The sequence below is a fragment of the Passer domesticus genome, chromosome 1, assembly GCF_036417665.1.
Source record: "Passer domesticus isolate bPasDom1 chromosome 1, bPasDom1.hap1, whole genome shotgun sequence".
Taxonomy (NCBI): Eukaryota; Metazoa; Chordata; class Aves; order Passeriformes; family Passeridae; genus Passer; species Passer domesticus.
In genome coordinates this window covers 43,075,229-43,093,140 of record NC_087474.1, presented here as the reverse complement: position 1 = coordinate 43,093,140, position 17,912 = coordinate 43,075,229, and the positions used below count along the sequence as shown (strand labels likewise).

General features: G+C 39.0%; 1 protein-coding gene across 14 annotated transcripts in view; it reads right to left on the bottom strand.

The window, feature by feature from the left end:
• The window catches only part of TMEM108 (transmembrane protein 108), a 217,185-nt gene that overhangs the window by 75,261 nt on the left and 124,012 nt on the right, over positions 1-17,912 (bottom strand). For all 14 annotated transcript variants that reach the window (XM_064416179.1, XM_064416224.1, XM_064416171.1 and 11 more), the window contains one exon: positions 9,994-10,075. In XM_064416179.1, coding sequence (XP_064272249.1) covers positions 9,994-10,033 — 40 coding nt within the window. In that variant the 5' untranslated portion in view covers positions 10,034-10,075. The remainder of the gene's footprint in view (positions 1-9,993; positions 10,076-17,912) is intronic.

Genomic DNA, 17,912 nt, shown 5'->3' with positions numbered 1-17,912 from the left:
AACAGATGCACTGCAGTGTGCATTGCTGAGGCCCAGGGTTCTACAACTCCTATCTTGTAGATGATCTCTCCCATAAGGGATTGATCTGCATGAAAAAAAAAAGAAAAAAAAAGAAAAAAAAAGAAAAAAAAGAGCTGCTACTGTCCGTTCCTAATCAGCTGTAAACATTACTCCATTCCTGCACATCCTCCTTGTCTGCTCCTGGGAATCAGCCTTGGAGGATCCTCCTTCCCTAAGTACCCATTGCCCTTTCTCCAGCACAAGCTTCATCCTTAATAACTTCAGGGCACCTCTGTGCAGTACAGACTGTAATGTGATTAACTTTATGCTTCACAACCTCAGCATTAAGAAGTAGGTCCCGGGGCAGGGATTTAACGTGAGGCTTTCAGGCATGTACGGAACCTTGATCAGAAAAACAGCTCTTCCTTCCTGAAATGGCACAACAAAACAGCTTTCAACTAGGTGAAATGGCCAGGTTCTCTAAGGAAAAATAGTATCAAACCTCAGCACTGTTGAAGTGAACAACAAAAAATGGGAGATAATTGATCCATTCTACCTCCAAGACAAGACTGAAAGTTCACAGGATTTTAAGCCACTTTTTTTTCTCTCCCTTTTGCTTTAAGGCAAAAGTAAATCTGTCTATACAAACACAAGTGTTTTGCCCTGCAAGCATGCTGTCATTAATTTATCAGGTTCTCTCCTTGTTTGTTATCTTTCCTCTCTTTGACATCTTCATTGTGGTGTTTGTATGTTAATTGTTCATGCCCTCAGCAATGAGAACGTGCAATAGCCTAATGAATTTGTAGCTTCTACAGGAGCCAGTAAAATCCAATGCTTTAGAAGATAGTGCAAAGTCATCATCCTTCCCATGCAATGCTAACTTAAGGAAGCAGTGCCTTTTCCAAATGCATAAAGAAGGAGAAAGTTTGTATTAGAAAACTGAGCACCCCTCACAGGCTGGCTGCATGGGAATTCCAGTAGCAACAAAGCCATGGGTTTTACAAAATAGATTTATAATGTGGCCAGAAATCATGCTGCTTTTCACAGTTTTACATCAAAGTACTGTCCATAATACTCACTGGTTCACTCTGAAAGTCACAATAAAATGTGATGTGAAGCCACCTAAGCATGCACAAAAATTTCAGACTCTTTCAGAGTCTCCTGCAATGACTCATAACAACTGATGGCATTGGTCATCAACTTATTTAAGAGCAATATTCCTCAGGGATAAGAGAGAATTGCTGGTTCCTTTTCTAGCAATAAGGAAGGTCTATGGGTTTACCTCATGAGATATAGAGTTTATTGTGTGGTCTGAACATTTCACTCTAAGCAATATTTTAGGTTTCCACGCAGAGCAAGCTTTATTCTGCCACAGCACACACATTTCTACTGATGATGGCTAGAAAGATATGTATATGTTGCTGCAACAGATAGTTAGAGAAAACAGTCCAATGAACACAGAATAGGCTCACAATAAATCCAATTGGCACAAGTGTTTCAAATGGGTATGTGGAATACACCTAAAGATCACAATTAAACCTGCAATAAGAAATGGATATATTTACTCTATTATTACTATATTTACTTTTTTATGAGGAATATACAGCCACCTCTTTACACACTGTTTTACTTCCTTCAATGTGCCTTCTTTTTTTGTTTTCCCCCCTTCCTTATAACTTGGTTTTAGCAAGCACTGAATATTACTTATATAATATTGAGAAAAAATATTTTTGTTCTGCATAGTATCACATACTTTTGAAACGAAGTCTGCTCCCTTAAATTTGAGGGAAAGGGACCAGATTTTCCAAAATATGTTGGCACTTTATATAGAGAGATGTGCCTCATGCACTTTTTCAAGGCACCTGCAGAAGTTTCCTTCCTTTCCTGGAGCCTGGTGGCTCCAGCCACTAGGAAGAAAGCAGGTTAATCTGCTTAGGTACTTAGGAAAACTCCCTGAATGCCAAAATCAGTTATTAAGCACTTGCTGATATGGAAAACCTGGCCCCAGAAAGCCTGTCCTTGGCCCTGAATATGATCAGGAGTCTGGTCTTGAGCAGTAGGAATAGTTCAGTAATGGGAAAGCTGACCAGGCTACACTGCACTATTCCTCCAAAACCTGAAGTGGTGGCTCCTCCTGGGCATTCGTAACACACATTATAAGATACACACCAGCCAGAGTGGAGGTATGTATCCACCGGCACCTTAACCCCAAGGAAATATGGCCTCACTGTTGTGGTTCCCTTGCCTTCTCTGCTGAAAGTCTGTGAGCTGCTATAAACTTTTTCTCCTCATTTCCAGAAACCTTTCGTGAAGCCAGTAGAGGGACAGCTTTAAGTTACCAGAGCAGGGGTAGAGTATTTTTCCTGCTAAGATCACTTTTCAAGCATTTTGTGTAGGACATATAACAAACATCTTCCCCTTATCCAAAAATAATATGGGGAACAACTTCATGTGAAAAGAGACTGTGGCTTTTCCCAGACCTTGGGAGCACATCCTCCCCTTGATGTTTCAGACATTAGAGGATACACGCAGTTTAAGCCAATAATGCACTACAAAACAATACATTCATACCAATTATGTACAGGGCCCTGGTTTGTCAAGGAAGTTTTGTAGATGCCTCTTTTCAAATAAAGACCAGATGGACGCACTGCTTCTAGAAGCAAACGCTTTGTTCCAAAGGCTAACTTGGATGATGTCTCACACCAAGTTTTTTTGCAGGTGGACTTTTGAAGTCTTCCATTGAGTCAAATGTGCTTAAGTTGTGGTATATGCTCAAATTCTTTGGAGAATTTTTGTAGATCCACAGAGGGGGTCCATATATTTTCTGTTTAGAGAAAGGACAGGGACAATACCCATAACATGCTGCCGAATTAGATGACACTTTGGTGTTTGTGTATTTCTTCCAAACTGTTTCCACTGCCTGCAACAAGCCTGGTTTTACAAGTAAATTATTTACACAGCCCGCAGTGAGTTATAATGAATACACAACTGAGCAATGAAAGCTGCCATAACATCCACAGTTATGTCTTTCCTGCTCAAAAATAACAGAACGTAGTATGCCATGGGGTGGCTGGAGGGAGAAAAGTTCAAAGGCGTTGGAAGTAGTCAGACACTTTTAACATATAAAAGTTTCAGCACCTAAACATGGGGGTCTAAATATTGCTTTAGTACTGATACCAGTGGTAAAAATCCTTGTGCAGGGCAGTTCTCATATGGGGAATATCAGATAACAATGTAACAGAGTATCTAACAGGAATTTTTCTGTCTTTCCCACAGGAACACTGTCCCAGGCATTGGATAATTCACGGACGTGATACACCAGTGTGCATGTTGACATATAAATGTTCTTATTTCAAATTCTTGGAACACAGTTCAATGGTGATTCAAGCCCAAGGCTAGTGGCTGCTGTAGGAGCAGCCTGGCTGGGGCTAACAGCTCAATTTACATATTTAACTGTCTTTGCTGAATTAGGCCTTGATTGCAATATTATCAAAAACCATAACAATGTTTCTTAGGCACAGCCAGGAAGAGAATAAGGCTTTGAGGAAAGAAATAGAGATGTTTGACAGGATATTTTCATTTTATATTGCAACATATCAAAGCAAGCTGCGAACATGAAGGCTGGGAATAAAATCCCAATCCTACTAATGTCAATGGGAGTTTTGCCATTGAACTCAATAGGACCAATATTTCATGGTTGCTAGGCCTGCACAAGAGCAACATTTCTTCCTCCACTTGACACTGGGTCTCAAAGCACACATATGAATTTGCACAGGCTGCCAAGCCTTTGTTCCTGAAGTTTCATTTCTGTTAGAGATGGATCAATAGACTTTTTAAAGGGAAAATAGAGGAAAGTCACATTTGTACTCCTGCCTATTCACCCTCCCTCTAAAACATCTCTCTCAGGGCTTGAGGCAAACAGCCCCGAATCTAAAACAGATTAGACAGATATGGTGTCATACAATGGGGATCACTTCAGGTCCAAAACACAAATAATTCAAAATGTAAGATGGAAGCAATATTGTGGGTTTTTTTCAAATTATTGTTTTAACAAGGTAGTAAGGAATTTTAAAACCAAATCCTTGCAGCATTTTCAAATTTGGCTAAGCAGACATATTTATATGTATTTACTTAATATCTCTTGGTTTTCTAGCATACTAATCATGGACATTGTTACCAGAATGTCACACAACTGGTGTGTGAATGCTTGATGAATATAAACACTGTGAAGAATCCGTGCTCATTAATTTTGAAAAATCTACAGGGTTCTAGTGCAAATAACACCGGTATAAGCATAAAATTGAAGGTGCTTAATAACAAGAACATACTCAGACTATCAAATGATATATGCAAAGGCATGAATTGCTTGTTTGCAAATAGAAAGAGCAAATATAATAATGTAACTGCCTATTGGCTTTTTATCCCAAATTCAGTGTCAAGGACCTAAACCATGACCTGAAATTCTACAGCCCCAGGCCTATTCCACATCTTTCTGTGTTTCAGCAAATCTGCAAGAAAAGTGAACTTTACACAATATGTTAGTTTCTTGTGTTGCTATGTCCTGAATTTGTATCCGCTCTTGGCAAAACAAGGTAGAAGATCCTCACCCCACAGATGTACCTCAAACTCGTTAAAGAGTTTGCCTCTGTAGTGCCTTTAATGGCATGGTTCACGGAACCAGCAAATTTAGAATAAATACTGAAAGCTATTAATGAGAACAATCTCAATTTGGAATGGCAAGAGCCATCCAATTCACAGAGTTTTTCTTATTCAGGCAGCAAGCAGAAACCCTCCCTCTGGTGTGTGTGTATGTGTTTTTATGCTGAAATCTCACTAATGGGCACATCAAGGACACTGAAACCTACATCTGATAAGAAAATGTAAATTATATTTAGTTTCTTTATAAGGTGCATTGGTTTGCTTTTAAAGTCCCCTTTTATAAGGTCTGTTTTTCAGGACAGGATCGCAAAATGGAAGGTTGCAGCTTTTTTCAAGAAGGCAGTTTTTGCTGAGAAACTGAAGCAACAACCTTTAATTGAATTCTGGGAAAAGAAAGTGTTGAGGGACTGCTTGCTGTGAGCTGCCCGATGGGCAGGCTGTTACCAAGCCACGTGACTCTCCAATACAAATGCCTCAGCCCAGTGAGCATCCTAAAAAGCTTTGTACATGATACACTGCATAGCCAGAGGCTGTTTACCTTTCTAATTTTTAAGCAAACCAGATGGAATCTGTTGCTGGATAACCACTCCCTGCTGCTGTCTTTGCTCAAGCTAATACCTGCCAATCTAACAGAGCACAACAACAATGCTGGTTTTCTTTCCTCTCTGTGGGTCCTTGTGAATGATGGAAGACACTCTCTGCTGATGTGTATCAAGTGATCTCCAGTACTTTTAAGCCCATGTCAGCTGTGCATCTCTAGCAAATGGATTAATTATACATGGCTAGTGCAAGCTGAGAGCTCTCTGTGGAAGCAAGCAGGCTCATTTGCACTAAGGACACAGTACCTAGTGGTCACAGGAACAGAGGGTTTGATGAGAGCTTTTGAAATAACCTAGATGACCTCTGTCTCCCCTGAGAGATGGGTTTTTTTTTTCCATTTGGTGCTTCAGTGGCAGACTTAAATCCTCCTGACTAGCCTGTTCTAGGGTTTCAATACCTTAACCTGATAAAGCATTTTTGCCTGACACCTAATGTCAAGCTACCTGCTCTATAAATCCATTTCTTCATGTCTCATCTACTACTCTGGGCAGAGAACAGGTTATTCCCCTGCATCTGGCAGCAGTCCTTCTTGTACTGTTACCAGGCCTCTTCACTTGCACTAAACGAGCCATGTGTAATTGTATAAACGAGCCACCAGTGCATACCATCTTATTAATAACACGTAATTATTCACAGACAGCACTTGGCAATTGAAAGAAAAGCTGGTAGGTGTGGGTTCCTACCAGAGGCAAGAGGCTGCTCAACACTTTTCAGAAGATACTTAGGACTGGGGCTTCTCTAATACAGGAATTTAACATGCTTATCAAATATTTATGAGAAGAGGGATGAGCCCCTGGACTTGCTTCAGAGTGGAATGGAGAGCAGGCTTGTGCTAACCCTTTCTACAGGGTGAACTTCACTGCAAAGACTTGACTGAGAGGCAGCCAGGCTGCCAGTTAACACTGGGGAAGGCGAGCTGCATCCACAGCAAGGGGATAGGAGACTTGTGACAGCCTGTGTTACAAGGCACAGCCACTCACAGCCATTTTTGCTCATTTTACTACAGAGAGCGGTACATACTTACAAATAGGAAACTCTTTCTATTGATATTACTGGGCATTGTGCCAGGCTTCCGAGATGAAAGCGTGATACTTGGGAACACACTAAGTGATAATGACATGAAGAAGCACTCAGATGGCCATTTATTTCAGATGCTGTGGTGACAGGTCCTCACACAGACCTTAGTGCTGTAAGTAAGCAAGAAATAAACGTCCTTGCATTTTTTCAGGAAAATAAATGCCTGAGGAAGAAAGTCCCATATAGAGATTGTGCACCAAGAGCTTCACCAGTTACCTGTCCCCACATTTTTTTCTAGCTTATATGCAACTTAGAAGCCCTGAGTGAACAGTGCATGCATGGCAAATTATCATGTGCATGTTTTACTACAGAAAATGCAGACATATTGTGGCTCATGCTGTAGGGCTTAAATCATCACATTAGGTCCTTATAAAAAATTGAGATTGCTCAGCCTCATGGGAAAGACATTTGCATCTTCATCATTACAGAGGCAACAAACTTCATCCATAAAGATGTGCCTTGAACAAATGGCAGCAAATTGTGGACACATGTTTTGCTTTAATTGGTCCTCATCAACTCAATCTAGCTAGTGACTTCAAAGAGCTCATACTAAGAAACCTCTTCCAAATTTTTTGTTTCAATCTTTTTTTTTTCTTTTAATGTCTTAAGAAATTTCAAATTAAATAGAATCTTTGAAGATAGAATATGAAAGCACTACTTCATAGTTTTACATCATGTGTTTAATTACTTATTCATAAATTATGAATGACTAGAGGTAAAGTAGCATCGCCTGGAGCCCCTGTCCTGGGCCAAGTGTAGTGCTACAATTTTCACAGAATCTACCCCTTGACAGCTGGGATCAGATTCAAGCCAGCTACAACTCTATTCAAAAGAGCAGCTGTTGCCAGTGCCATTTTCACATGCTATTCTTGATCAGCATGAATGGATGGAATGTGCTCTTTTTGGAAAGCAAAAGAGTATGGATGGCAATAGAATGCTTACATAACTCTTGTGAAATACAACAAAAACGTCAGACATAAGCTACAATCAAAATCTTATTTATCTATGGGTCTGATTTTAAAAATACAGCTAACAAATCCCACTGTTTGACAATCAAACCAATATCTACACAAGTCTTTTCTTCCAACCCCAAAGCCAAGAAGGCCTCTAGAGTACTGAGTCCTACTGTCTCAGACACTGCACAAACACAGCTGAACATAGCACAAATGAACAGAGGTGGAAAAGAATTCACAGATGAGTGTAGCCACTACAGGCCCAGCAGCACAGCTGGGACACAAGCAAAATGTTGCAAGCCTCACAACAACACGCCAGTTTGGAGATAAAACTGCTTCTTCCTACATTTCTTTGCCACAGGCACATCCAAAAGCACACACAGAGTCTCGTCTCTCCAGCTGATGACTGCTTCTACAAAACCCACCAACACTTTGTTCCAGCTATCCTCGGTTTTCTACGTTCATGCATGCCCTATGTTCCTCTTTGCAAGAATGCACACACAGGGCCCTTCTCTCTATAGGCTTGAACCTCAGTCACTCACTCATGCCACAGCAGACAAGATGAAAACACTGCCAGTTATCAAAGCAGCACCACAGACCCACTTGTTGCAGCTGCAGATGAGGAAGGCAGGCAGGTGGAAGACATTGGTGAATCAGCCCAAAGCAGAATATTCTCTTTGGATACTTTCTCCGAAAGTTTGCTTTTTCTTCAGTTGTAGAGTAGCTGCAATTTTCCTCTTTTGTCCGAATGAAACAAATAAGACCATACTGCAGGCCCTTCTTATACCATAAAGAACAGTAACAGGAAACACATTAAAGTAATTTCCTCTTCCTTGGACAGAATGCACTCTTTTGGAGTTTGTTTTTAGCACTGTGATGTAACTGGGGAAAAAGTGAGCTTAGGTAACACACCTCAGTGCATCTAAAATCAAGCTGATATAATAGAAATTAAGTAACTTGCCATAGGCTTTTTATAAACCAACCATTGAAAAAAATTCATTCCAGATGCCCAAAATACTTCTGATATAGCTATACTTGCTGCTGCATTTGTTAATGAAAACGACATTTATTACAATTTTTTGCTGCACTCAGAGAAATGAAGCAGTTTTCTGTCCTGTCATTAGAAGTAGTAAGTTCAAAATCCATGTTTTAAAATTACATCACAGAGTTGACAATATTGCTGTATAGTCATACTATATATATATATGTGTGTGTGTATATAGATATATATGGTTTTCTTGGGTTTTTCCCTTTTTATATTCGGTGTTCCTCTATTTGCCACCTATCTTGTCAACATATGACCCTGAAAAATACAGTTTAGAGCAGCAGGGATAACAAAAGAGAATGCTGCCAAGCAGGGAAGCATGGTATTAAAAAAAATAAAAGTAGTTACAGAAAGACTCAACACTGTGACAGGTTGTATGAACAGTATACCTTCCTTCTTTTCCCTACATATTGGTAGAAATGTATTTATACAGCCCTGCTTCATATTTTCTTTCCAATGAACCTAATGTTGGTCCAGAAACCAAGTTAGTTTTAGAGTTAAATCACATTTCAACGTGGCAAAATGCAGTGACATATCCTGGGTCCTTAGCTGTGGTAAAAATACACATTATGAGAACAGCAACCAATACAGCAAAGCAAAACAAAATCTCTCACTCTATACCCTGATGATCATGAGTAAAGCAAAGATATGATAGTAACCAGATTTCTGTAACAGACCACAAAATATTCCTCAGATTTAATTTTCACACATGCAATAAAATAACAGTCCTTCCATTGCTCGTTCCAAGCATACTAAGCATGATTTTCTGTTTTTTCTCTTACTTTGGCCAGAATAAGAGAAACCCTTACAAAATTGTCTATGAAAATATGTGTACTGGAGTAAGACATTCTGCTAAATTGAAGTGACAACATTAAAAAAATGGGGTTTTTTTTCATTTTTACTGGAAATCAGCAATTTTCCTTGTAAAACATGGCAGCAAGTGGTTATGCTTGCATTTTATCTAGTTCTACTTAACTTAATCTCTATGATTTTGAAGAAAAGTTGTTGCTTACGATGCTTGTACTGAAAATTGTCAGTTTAAAAAAATGCCCCAACGGTGTCAATACTGTTTTACACCTAAAACCTTCCCTTACTTCCATGAACAGGGGAGCCACGCCTGTCCACACAGTACAAATTCCACCTGATGTTTTTGCTGGGCTTTCATATTGGATGGACTCTTCTGAAAGCCAAAACTTAGAAAGAAACTTGTCATCTCAGGAAGTGACACAGAATTTAGGTCTGTTGAGCCCTGACTCTTCCTCACTTATGCATCTTTTACTGAGTGGCAACCACCAGAAATGCAAAGTGGGATGGATCCCTCTTCCAAAAAATGTTGCATTATTTCTTCCAGCCACAATCCTCTGTATCTTAATTTCATTTTTCTGAGGGTGAAATCTGCCTCAGTTGCAAGACACAGTAAATTAATTCTATTCTTGTACAAAATTCCACAGAATCAGCTGATCCTTCAACTAATTTTTTAATACATCTCTAAATATCTCAGACAACAGGGTAATTTAACTTCCATATGGCTCCTCCAGGTACCTGAAGCAAGACATGTGGTTAAGTACTTCCCTGAATTGTGCCCTGAATAAATATTACTACCTTACATAAGGATTTGAATAGTTTCTTTCTACAGAATTAAAAAAAAAAATTACTTACTAAACAGTTGGCAATAGAGGACCTGTAAGCTTCTCTTCATGGTATCATGTGGTCCTGCTGGTCTGCCAGTTTATTCATGATTCTGTCAAAAAAAAGTCAAGAGAAGGAGAAAATTATGTTTGAAAAATATAGGCTGCCTTGTTATACCTGTACATTACCAAAGTCAGATGAAGCTTCACAGGAAAATTTTATTGATAAGGATTGGGAAATTGCCTGGCTGCCCTTTGCTTTCTTTAGCCATGCTTTCCAACAGCTGGGCAGGGAAGGATAGAGTTATGGCCAAACAGGGAAAAATTTCTCAAGAGTATGTGAAATAAACACCCTGCAAATTCATGTCATGCTTATGTCTTGATAAAATTAATTTCATACGAGTCTTTTTAGTTTGGAGGAAGGGTCCTCAGTGGAGAAGCAAACACAAGAGGCAGACACTACCAGGCAGCTGTGCTGGGCACATGGGGCTGTAGTTTTCTCTCTGAGCCTCCCCTTTTCACATCCCTCAAGAAGTACAACACAGGGAAAGCCCACCCACTCCTTTCCCAATGAAAATTTCAGTGGTGCCAAAGCTGAGGAGATCCCAAACTCTGCTGAAATCTCTGCACAGAGGGCAGCTTTGTCCTGGCATTTTTAGATTAATTTTAGCCAGCTGCTGTGTGTCATATTCCTTCCTGATATACCCCATTGGCTATCTGGGCTGGAGAACCTTCTCTGTGTCTCCAAACATCTTCTGTTTCTTCTAAATTGAACTGTCTTGGTGCAGAAGGGGATCTCATAATTCTTGTGCCTGCTGTCTGAAAATGTGATGTGGCAAAAACATGTGACCACCTTACCTCCCTGCCTTTGCCCACTTGGGGAGCAACTAATAATATTTTATGAGTCCTCAGATGGTATTTTCAAATACTTGACATGGATATTTTTCACCTTGGTTTAAAAGATATTATGAAAAAATAAATCCCAATCATGCTGATATTAATTATTTATACTGTGAGGGAAATAAATGCATAAATCAGAAGTGAAAAGCAAATTTGGTCCCAAAGCACTGCTGTGAGTAATGTCTCACCAAGTACCCAAAGACAACACAACATTCAAGCTCTTTTTTTCCAGAAAAAATAATTTGCTAAACATTCAGAACCAACTGTGAAAAGCAGGACCCTGAGATCACCTCCTTGAAAGTCCCTTGGTCAATATTAAAAAGCATGTAGTATTCTCTAGCTTTCAGTTCAACACATTTTCATCTTCTGAACTCCTAGGGACATTTCTGAGTCATTTTAACATGCATATAAATCTTTCAGAGCTTATTTAAAATGCAGTCTTGAAGACATAAGATAAACAAGTCAAACCAATGAGTAACACCTTTGAACTGCATAAATGCTGCAGAGCTTGTGAAAACAGAGCTATATTTGACTTATATGTGGAAAACTCAAAAGGATCATGACTTTTCTTGCCTGCAACAAAAGATGCTTGGGTTTTGTTAAGTTATTCCACACAGAAATTTATGCACACAAATGCTGGGTGTTTGGATTCCCCTACACTTTCCATTTAACACTGGACCTTAAAAACATCTCTGTAACTTGCAGAAATGTCAGTATTTGCAAGGTGTTTTCTCCTAAATGGAAGCAATCACCTGTGAATTTTTAATTAGAATCAGTGTTAGATTCATGCCTTAGTTTTATCATGGAAACTTGCTGAGGGTCTTCTGTTTGCCCCTTTCTCGCTATGGCTTACCAAATCATGAAACAGATGTAGTAAAAAACCTCAGTCTTCATGTATAAACAGACACCATATAATCTATTACAGCACTCTTCAAAGATGCATATACAATATGTCTGTGTTTAGCAGCCACTAAGATATTAATAAAAATATTTGCAGGGAAAGACAAGAACCAGATAAGCCATTGACAGTGTAGAAACCATATACCCAAGTACTCTTAAAAAGTACAAATAAATGAAGTTTGTATCAAAACAGGATTAACAAGCACTGACCCATGTGAAGTCATAAAATTACAGTGGAAAAAAGGGGAGATTCTGAAATTGCAACCCTAAATCCACATTATTGACTTTGTATAATTTTAACTATGCTTGGCAATGTTGATGTGATGAAGTTTTTGGCTGTGAATCACAATTTTTTCTGTATTTCTCTTCCACAAGAGAAGTTCTCTTCTTCTTCTTTCTCTTTGTATTTTCTTCTCCACATTAATGCTGCCCATAATAAATAAAGGCATTTGCTCATAAATTCTGGCATTTTGGTTGAAACAAACTGCATGCTTTTGTGTATATATTTATTTAGACCAGGAATTTACCCTGTGATAAGAAATATGAAGTAGTGTGATTTGGGCAAGGAAACAAAGGTTATCACTGAAAAACTTTACTATGTTCTTCTGTTGGTCTCAGTTAGAAGATTTATTCTTTTGACCATATTGCCATAAAATTATACATGGAGAACTCAATGAACATATATAAATGAAATGTTGCCTCGAATTTACAATGTCTCAATTTCTTCAAAGTCCTTAGTGTGGCTTGGGATTAATAGAAGAGAACATTTCAGTCAGAAGGGACCCACAATGATCATCTAGTTCAACTAATTTATGTGGAAAATATTGCAATTGAACTTTCCACAGTTTTTAATACCTTATTTCTTGTGTACAGGAAATGTGCGCGAAACAAGGATTTATTTTATTGCGAGGCAAGAGACATCTTGTAAGATTTATTGGTATAGCTTTGGAATCCCAGGAACATCAGTGATGGTTTTCCAAAGGCAGAGACTGCCTGCAATGACTATCGAGGCTGCACAAAGCTGAGGCAGATGAACCAGCCCATCAAGTCCCTGAAACAAGACCTGATATGACAACAGAGGAACCACTGCTGCACCCACCCAGGTAAAAGCTCCAGCAAGTCCATTACCCTGACTTAAACATGAGCTGCCAGCAGGAGAGCAGGGAAATGACTTGTGAAACAACCTCAGTGCAAGGTAATCTTTCTGCTCTATGTCCAGCAAGCCTGAGTGAAATAAATTACCTAAGGTATCATATCTTTTTAACTTGAGAATAATTATTCCTTACTTATCTTCTCCACATCATACAATTTTAGTCTTTCATTAGATCATTTAGAATATCTTTTTCAAGCTGAGGAATTTCTTTTTTCTTTTTTCATAAAGAAATTATGTCTGATAATTGTCATGCCTTATATATACCTAATGTCTGATAATTGACATGTACTTATCCATTGCAGTTCAGATCCGAGGAGAAGGGAACAAAATTGTATGCAGCCACCAAAATTTGGGTGTGTACTGGAGTTTCAGACTGCATAGTGATATTTCCTGTTTCTTCTCTAGTCTCTTCCCAGTTGTGCCTATGATTCTCTTTGTCTTCATCACAGGTCCTGAGCTCTACTCCACTGTTTTATAGAGCTGCCTGCTAAGTAACAACAACTCCTCTGAAGCCTTTCCTCAGGTAGTTAGAGCTTGGACGAATTTTTGCCTGTGGAGGTGACTTTGCAATTATCACCACAGAATTTCATCTGCCATTTTTGCCATGCAATCATTTACTACCTTGACTTTTCTGAGTGATGGCACTGAAGGGCTGAATTACTATTATTATTATTATTATACTACAAATAAATACCTATCATATATAAGGACTTCTGAAGCTGCCACAGTTTCTACAATAATACCTTCTAATCATGGAAGTTCTTCTGTACAACTAAGAAGACAAAGCAAAATCTCATGGTCAGACATTTCAATAGCTGTAGAAGAAATCTCCTTTCTGAGGATCAAGCCATGTCCAGCCACCACAGTACTCTTCTCAGGGCCATGTAGGTACATTTATTTATCACAGTCAAGGAAGGTTACAGACTGAGTGGCTGGTAGCTGAGAGTGCTCTAGTTCACCAACCCATGCTCTCTTAGGTATTTGAGAATGTAATTTTAGGCACTAATAGATTTTGTGCATATGCAGACGGAAAATGCAGACACACAGCCAGTTCCTGACTTTGGACAGTTTAATTTAAAACCAGAGTACCACCACCTGTTTTAAATACACAAACTGTCACAAGAAAAAAAAATTATGAAGAATGAGCAGAAATAGAAGTGGTCTTGGAAAAAAATTAGTTGGAAAATGTGTGCTAAACTTCAATAATCCAAAATCCAATGTGAGTCTCTGAGTTTTGTATCCATTTCATACTCCTCAATCATTTCTTCAACACCTCCCTGAGGTTTTTTGGGAGTAGACTCCTCCAAAATACTAATTTTGAAACATACTGGGCTTTAATGTTTGAGAAGTCATTCTGAGTATTTGAGGGAATCATCTGATACAACTATACCTGACCCCTGAGATTTATTTTTTTTTTAAAGTACTGTAAAGTTAATTTCCTAGATTTTGGTCTCCAAGTGAAAGGGCATATTCTCAATTCCTCTGAACTCCCTCTGAAAACCAGGAAATAAAGGTGTAATTATGAATTTCATTTCAGTTCTGCATTGCAGTTCATATTGGTGTACCTACTGACATACTTTGAAACAAAGCAATAAAGTTTGTGCAAGTTTGTAGTCAAGTCAATATCAACTTTGAAATATTCATCTTCCATAGTTAAATTAGACAAAATTTGTATCCAGAAAAGGTGTCATACGCCTAGCCATAGACACCTGTGTTTAAAAGGTGCTAGTGGTTAAGCACTTGGTGTTTGAAATGGACTTATGTATTTTGCATTTTTTAGTACACAATATTTCACATATAGTTTATCTTACCAAGATGATGAATAGATGTGTGAAATCCCTGTGGACAGCTAGCAATATTGTCTTTCACAGTAAGTGATCCCCTCAACATCTCAGTTAAATTAAAGAGGACAATGAAGACATAATGATGGATTGAAGACAAAAGAGTCCAAAAGAGCAGACAGCTCCCAGCCATTCATTATGTCTGATGGGAAAAAAATGCCAACCAGGCCTTAAATTAAAAAGAAATAGAGGAGAAAGAAGAGAAGATGCACGTTGAGGCAAAGTTAACAGTCAGTGGAGAACTCTTTTTTGTTGTCTGCCAAATGAAAACCAGGAGACTAAAATAAAGAAGCTGAAAAACGGTGATGAAAAGAGGAGACAGGCAAAAGAAATGCCGCTCCCATCCATGAAGCACATAAACCTTGTGTTATTTCTGACTGCCTTGTCTCTGCCATGGATCATTCTGGAAGGAAGAAAATGCTGCATCACAGATAGTTTTCAACAACAGTATTTCTCCAGAAAATGAAAGAGGAAGAGCAGACAGACTCAGTACTTCCATTTCCCATCTTTTTTGACTCCCCTCTCAAGAAAACCCAGCCTTGATCCTTTCAGTATAATATTGCCCCAGGATGTTCAATGAATTTCTTATAAGACATCAACAGCAAAGGCTCCTCACTTAAAACTCAAGAGAGCTGAGACTACCCCCAGGAGTTACTCCCTCAGTGTAAATTCCACCACCATGGTCTTCATCCACTGCATCCCACAGGTTAGTCCCAGTGGGTGTTCCGGTGTGCCTCATAAAAGGAAGCAGGTGTCCTCTTCTTGACTACACACAGCTCATGCACAACTCTGTGTTTCTTTGTGTTTGTTTCTTAATTTTATGGCCTGCTTCCACAATCCAGATGTTATTTTGCAAAATTTATATCCAAAAAAGCTTCAGGGCATGCTAATAAAAAGATGATTCACTTGCAGCAATAAGATTCCTCCGAGAAGGAATTCTCTGTTCTTGTTCAACATGTGTCACATCGTTTGCTGTGATTTATTTCCCAATACTTGGAACATGCAAACCACTGTTACCATCTTTCTTCATAACATTCTGAGTGCAGATTTTTTTATATTTATGCCCATTTTATGCTCAGACCTTTCAGCACTTTTTGAAGTAATTTCCTCTTTGCAGATTTAAGAATGAGTAATTCACATTTACTTCCACTATCACCCAGAGAAGCATACACCCTTTGCTTTCCTAAGGTCTCCAAAGAGTAGGGTCTACCCTCAGAATATCACAGCTGATCAAAACCAGTCTTGGTGGTGGAGTGCAGGCCTGTCATGTGTATAAGGAATAGTCAGGTGGGCTCTGAACTTGAGCTACTACCATGCTTTTCTTGTGTCCTATGTGACACGAACTTGGAAGCAGAGAATGTCAGAGCATCCAGAACAAAACAAAACCAAACAATCTTCCCAAAGCTTCTCCCCCCTGAATTCAGATGCACAGCATCTACAACCCCCACTGAGCCTGAGGATGGCTGTGGTTTTTCTTGTATTGGTGTCTGGATCCATACCTCTGCATTAGCACAAAGACAAACACCAGTAGAGGAAAACACACAGAGAAAGCAGTGTCAATATACAAGGACAACCTTTACAGCAATTGTTCCCCCTTCCTCAGCTTCCCTACTTCATCATTAACTCTTGAAGTCCTCATCCCTCATCTCTTAAACATAACAGTTCCAATTCCTACATTCCTACAGCCCTCCCCCCAGCTGTGACAGTGTTTCCATGAAGAACTCTAGGCAAGATGATCACTTAAAGACTACTGTCATCCCTGTGGCAAGTGGAGCCCATTGCCAGCTAGCTCACCCTTCACCATCTTCCTTTATTCACATGTCAGAACTGGAGCATGCTGATGAAAGGGAGAAGGAAGGAAGAAACTCTTGGGGTTCATTGTCATAAAAATAGATGGGCATGAAGAACCTCATGTCTACGTGACCATAGCCAGGGGAAGGACTAGGTCAGAAAAGGCTGGGTAAAACTACTTTTGCCTTTGGCTATTTAGTGTCTTGGCATCTACAGTCATCTCACGAGCAATCACTGAATAGCAAAAGGCAATCATTCAAACGGTAGGGAAAACTGAGAGGGTGGAAATGAAATGTCATTTCACAAGAGACATGACCATTCTGGAAAAGCTGTGATGGCCAGGGTCACACTCTTGGCTGATTATAACTGGGAGATCCCAGAGATGGAGAGCAGAAAAACTCTAAAGCACAAGGCTGCTAAATGTCCTTCACAATACATCAAGGGACTATTTCTTTGTTCCTAATTACCTACCATTAGCAAATACTTCTTATGGAAGCTCCAGTGGAAGAAAAGTCTGGACAGTTGTTCTGATTGCTTCTTGTTCTCAATGGTGCAAAGGCATGACTGTGTGTGTCTGTCTGTCCAGTTTTAGAATAAGAAAAGAAGCCCTTCCTTTACATCATTCATGTCTGTGGAGCCCTGAGAAGCTAGCATCTTCCTAAAGATCAAACTGACTTAGCAGCCAAATTCTAATTGTCCCTAGCAGTAGAGATAATTAGAATTTGGTCATTAATACATATTAGGGGTGGGCAGGGGAAGACTTCATTTCAAAACTTGTATATGGCTGAATATAAAATATCCAATGATGAAATGGTGAAATACTTTTGTGAAATCCCTGTGGACTCCTAGCAATATTCTCTTTCCCAGTAAGCAATCCCTTCATCACATGAGAATATATGGGCATTTGAAACTTTGATAATGAAATTTTATTTCATTGAAATATGAAATGGAAATACACCTTGAGACATGCTGTTTTGGATAGCTGAAGGAAAAAAGTCCAACTTCTCTGAGTTTTTGGGAGAATAATCCTTCACAATGCAACATGAAAAAAGAAAGTGGAACAACTGAGTCAAGAAAGTTGTACAGAAAAAGTCCATAGTGAAAAGCACTTTTCACTGTCCTCTTGAAAATACTTTTTTTAAAAAATGAAATATGACAAATTTAACACTAAGCTGTGTAATTTTTCAAAATTTTCTTTGTGAGTCTTATGGCAGCCAAAGCAAAGAAAATCTTTTAATATTCATTTCAAGCTCATGATGAAAATTTCACTGGCTGCACTACACCAAGGAAGCATTCAGCAGTGTAAATTGCCTGCTCTTTGATAGAAAAACTTTATAACCACTGGAAGCTCTTCTGCTAACAGAC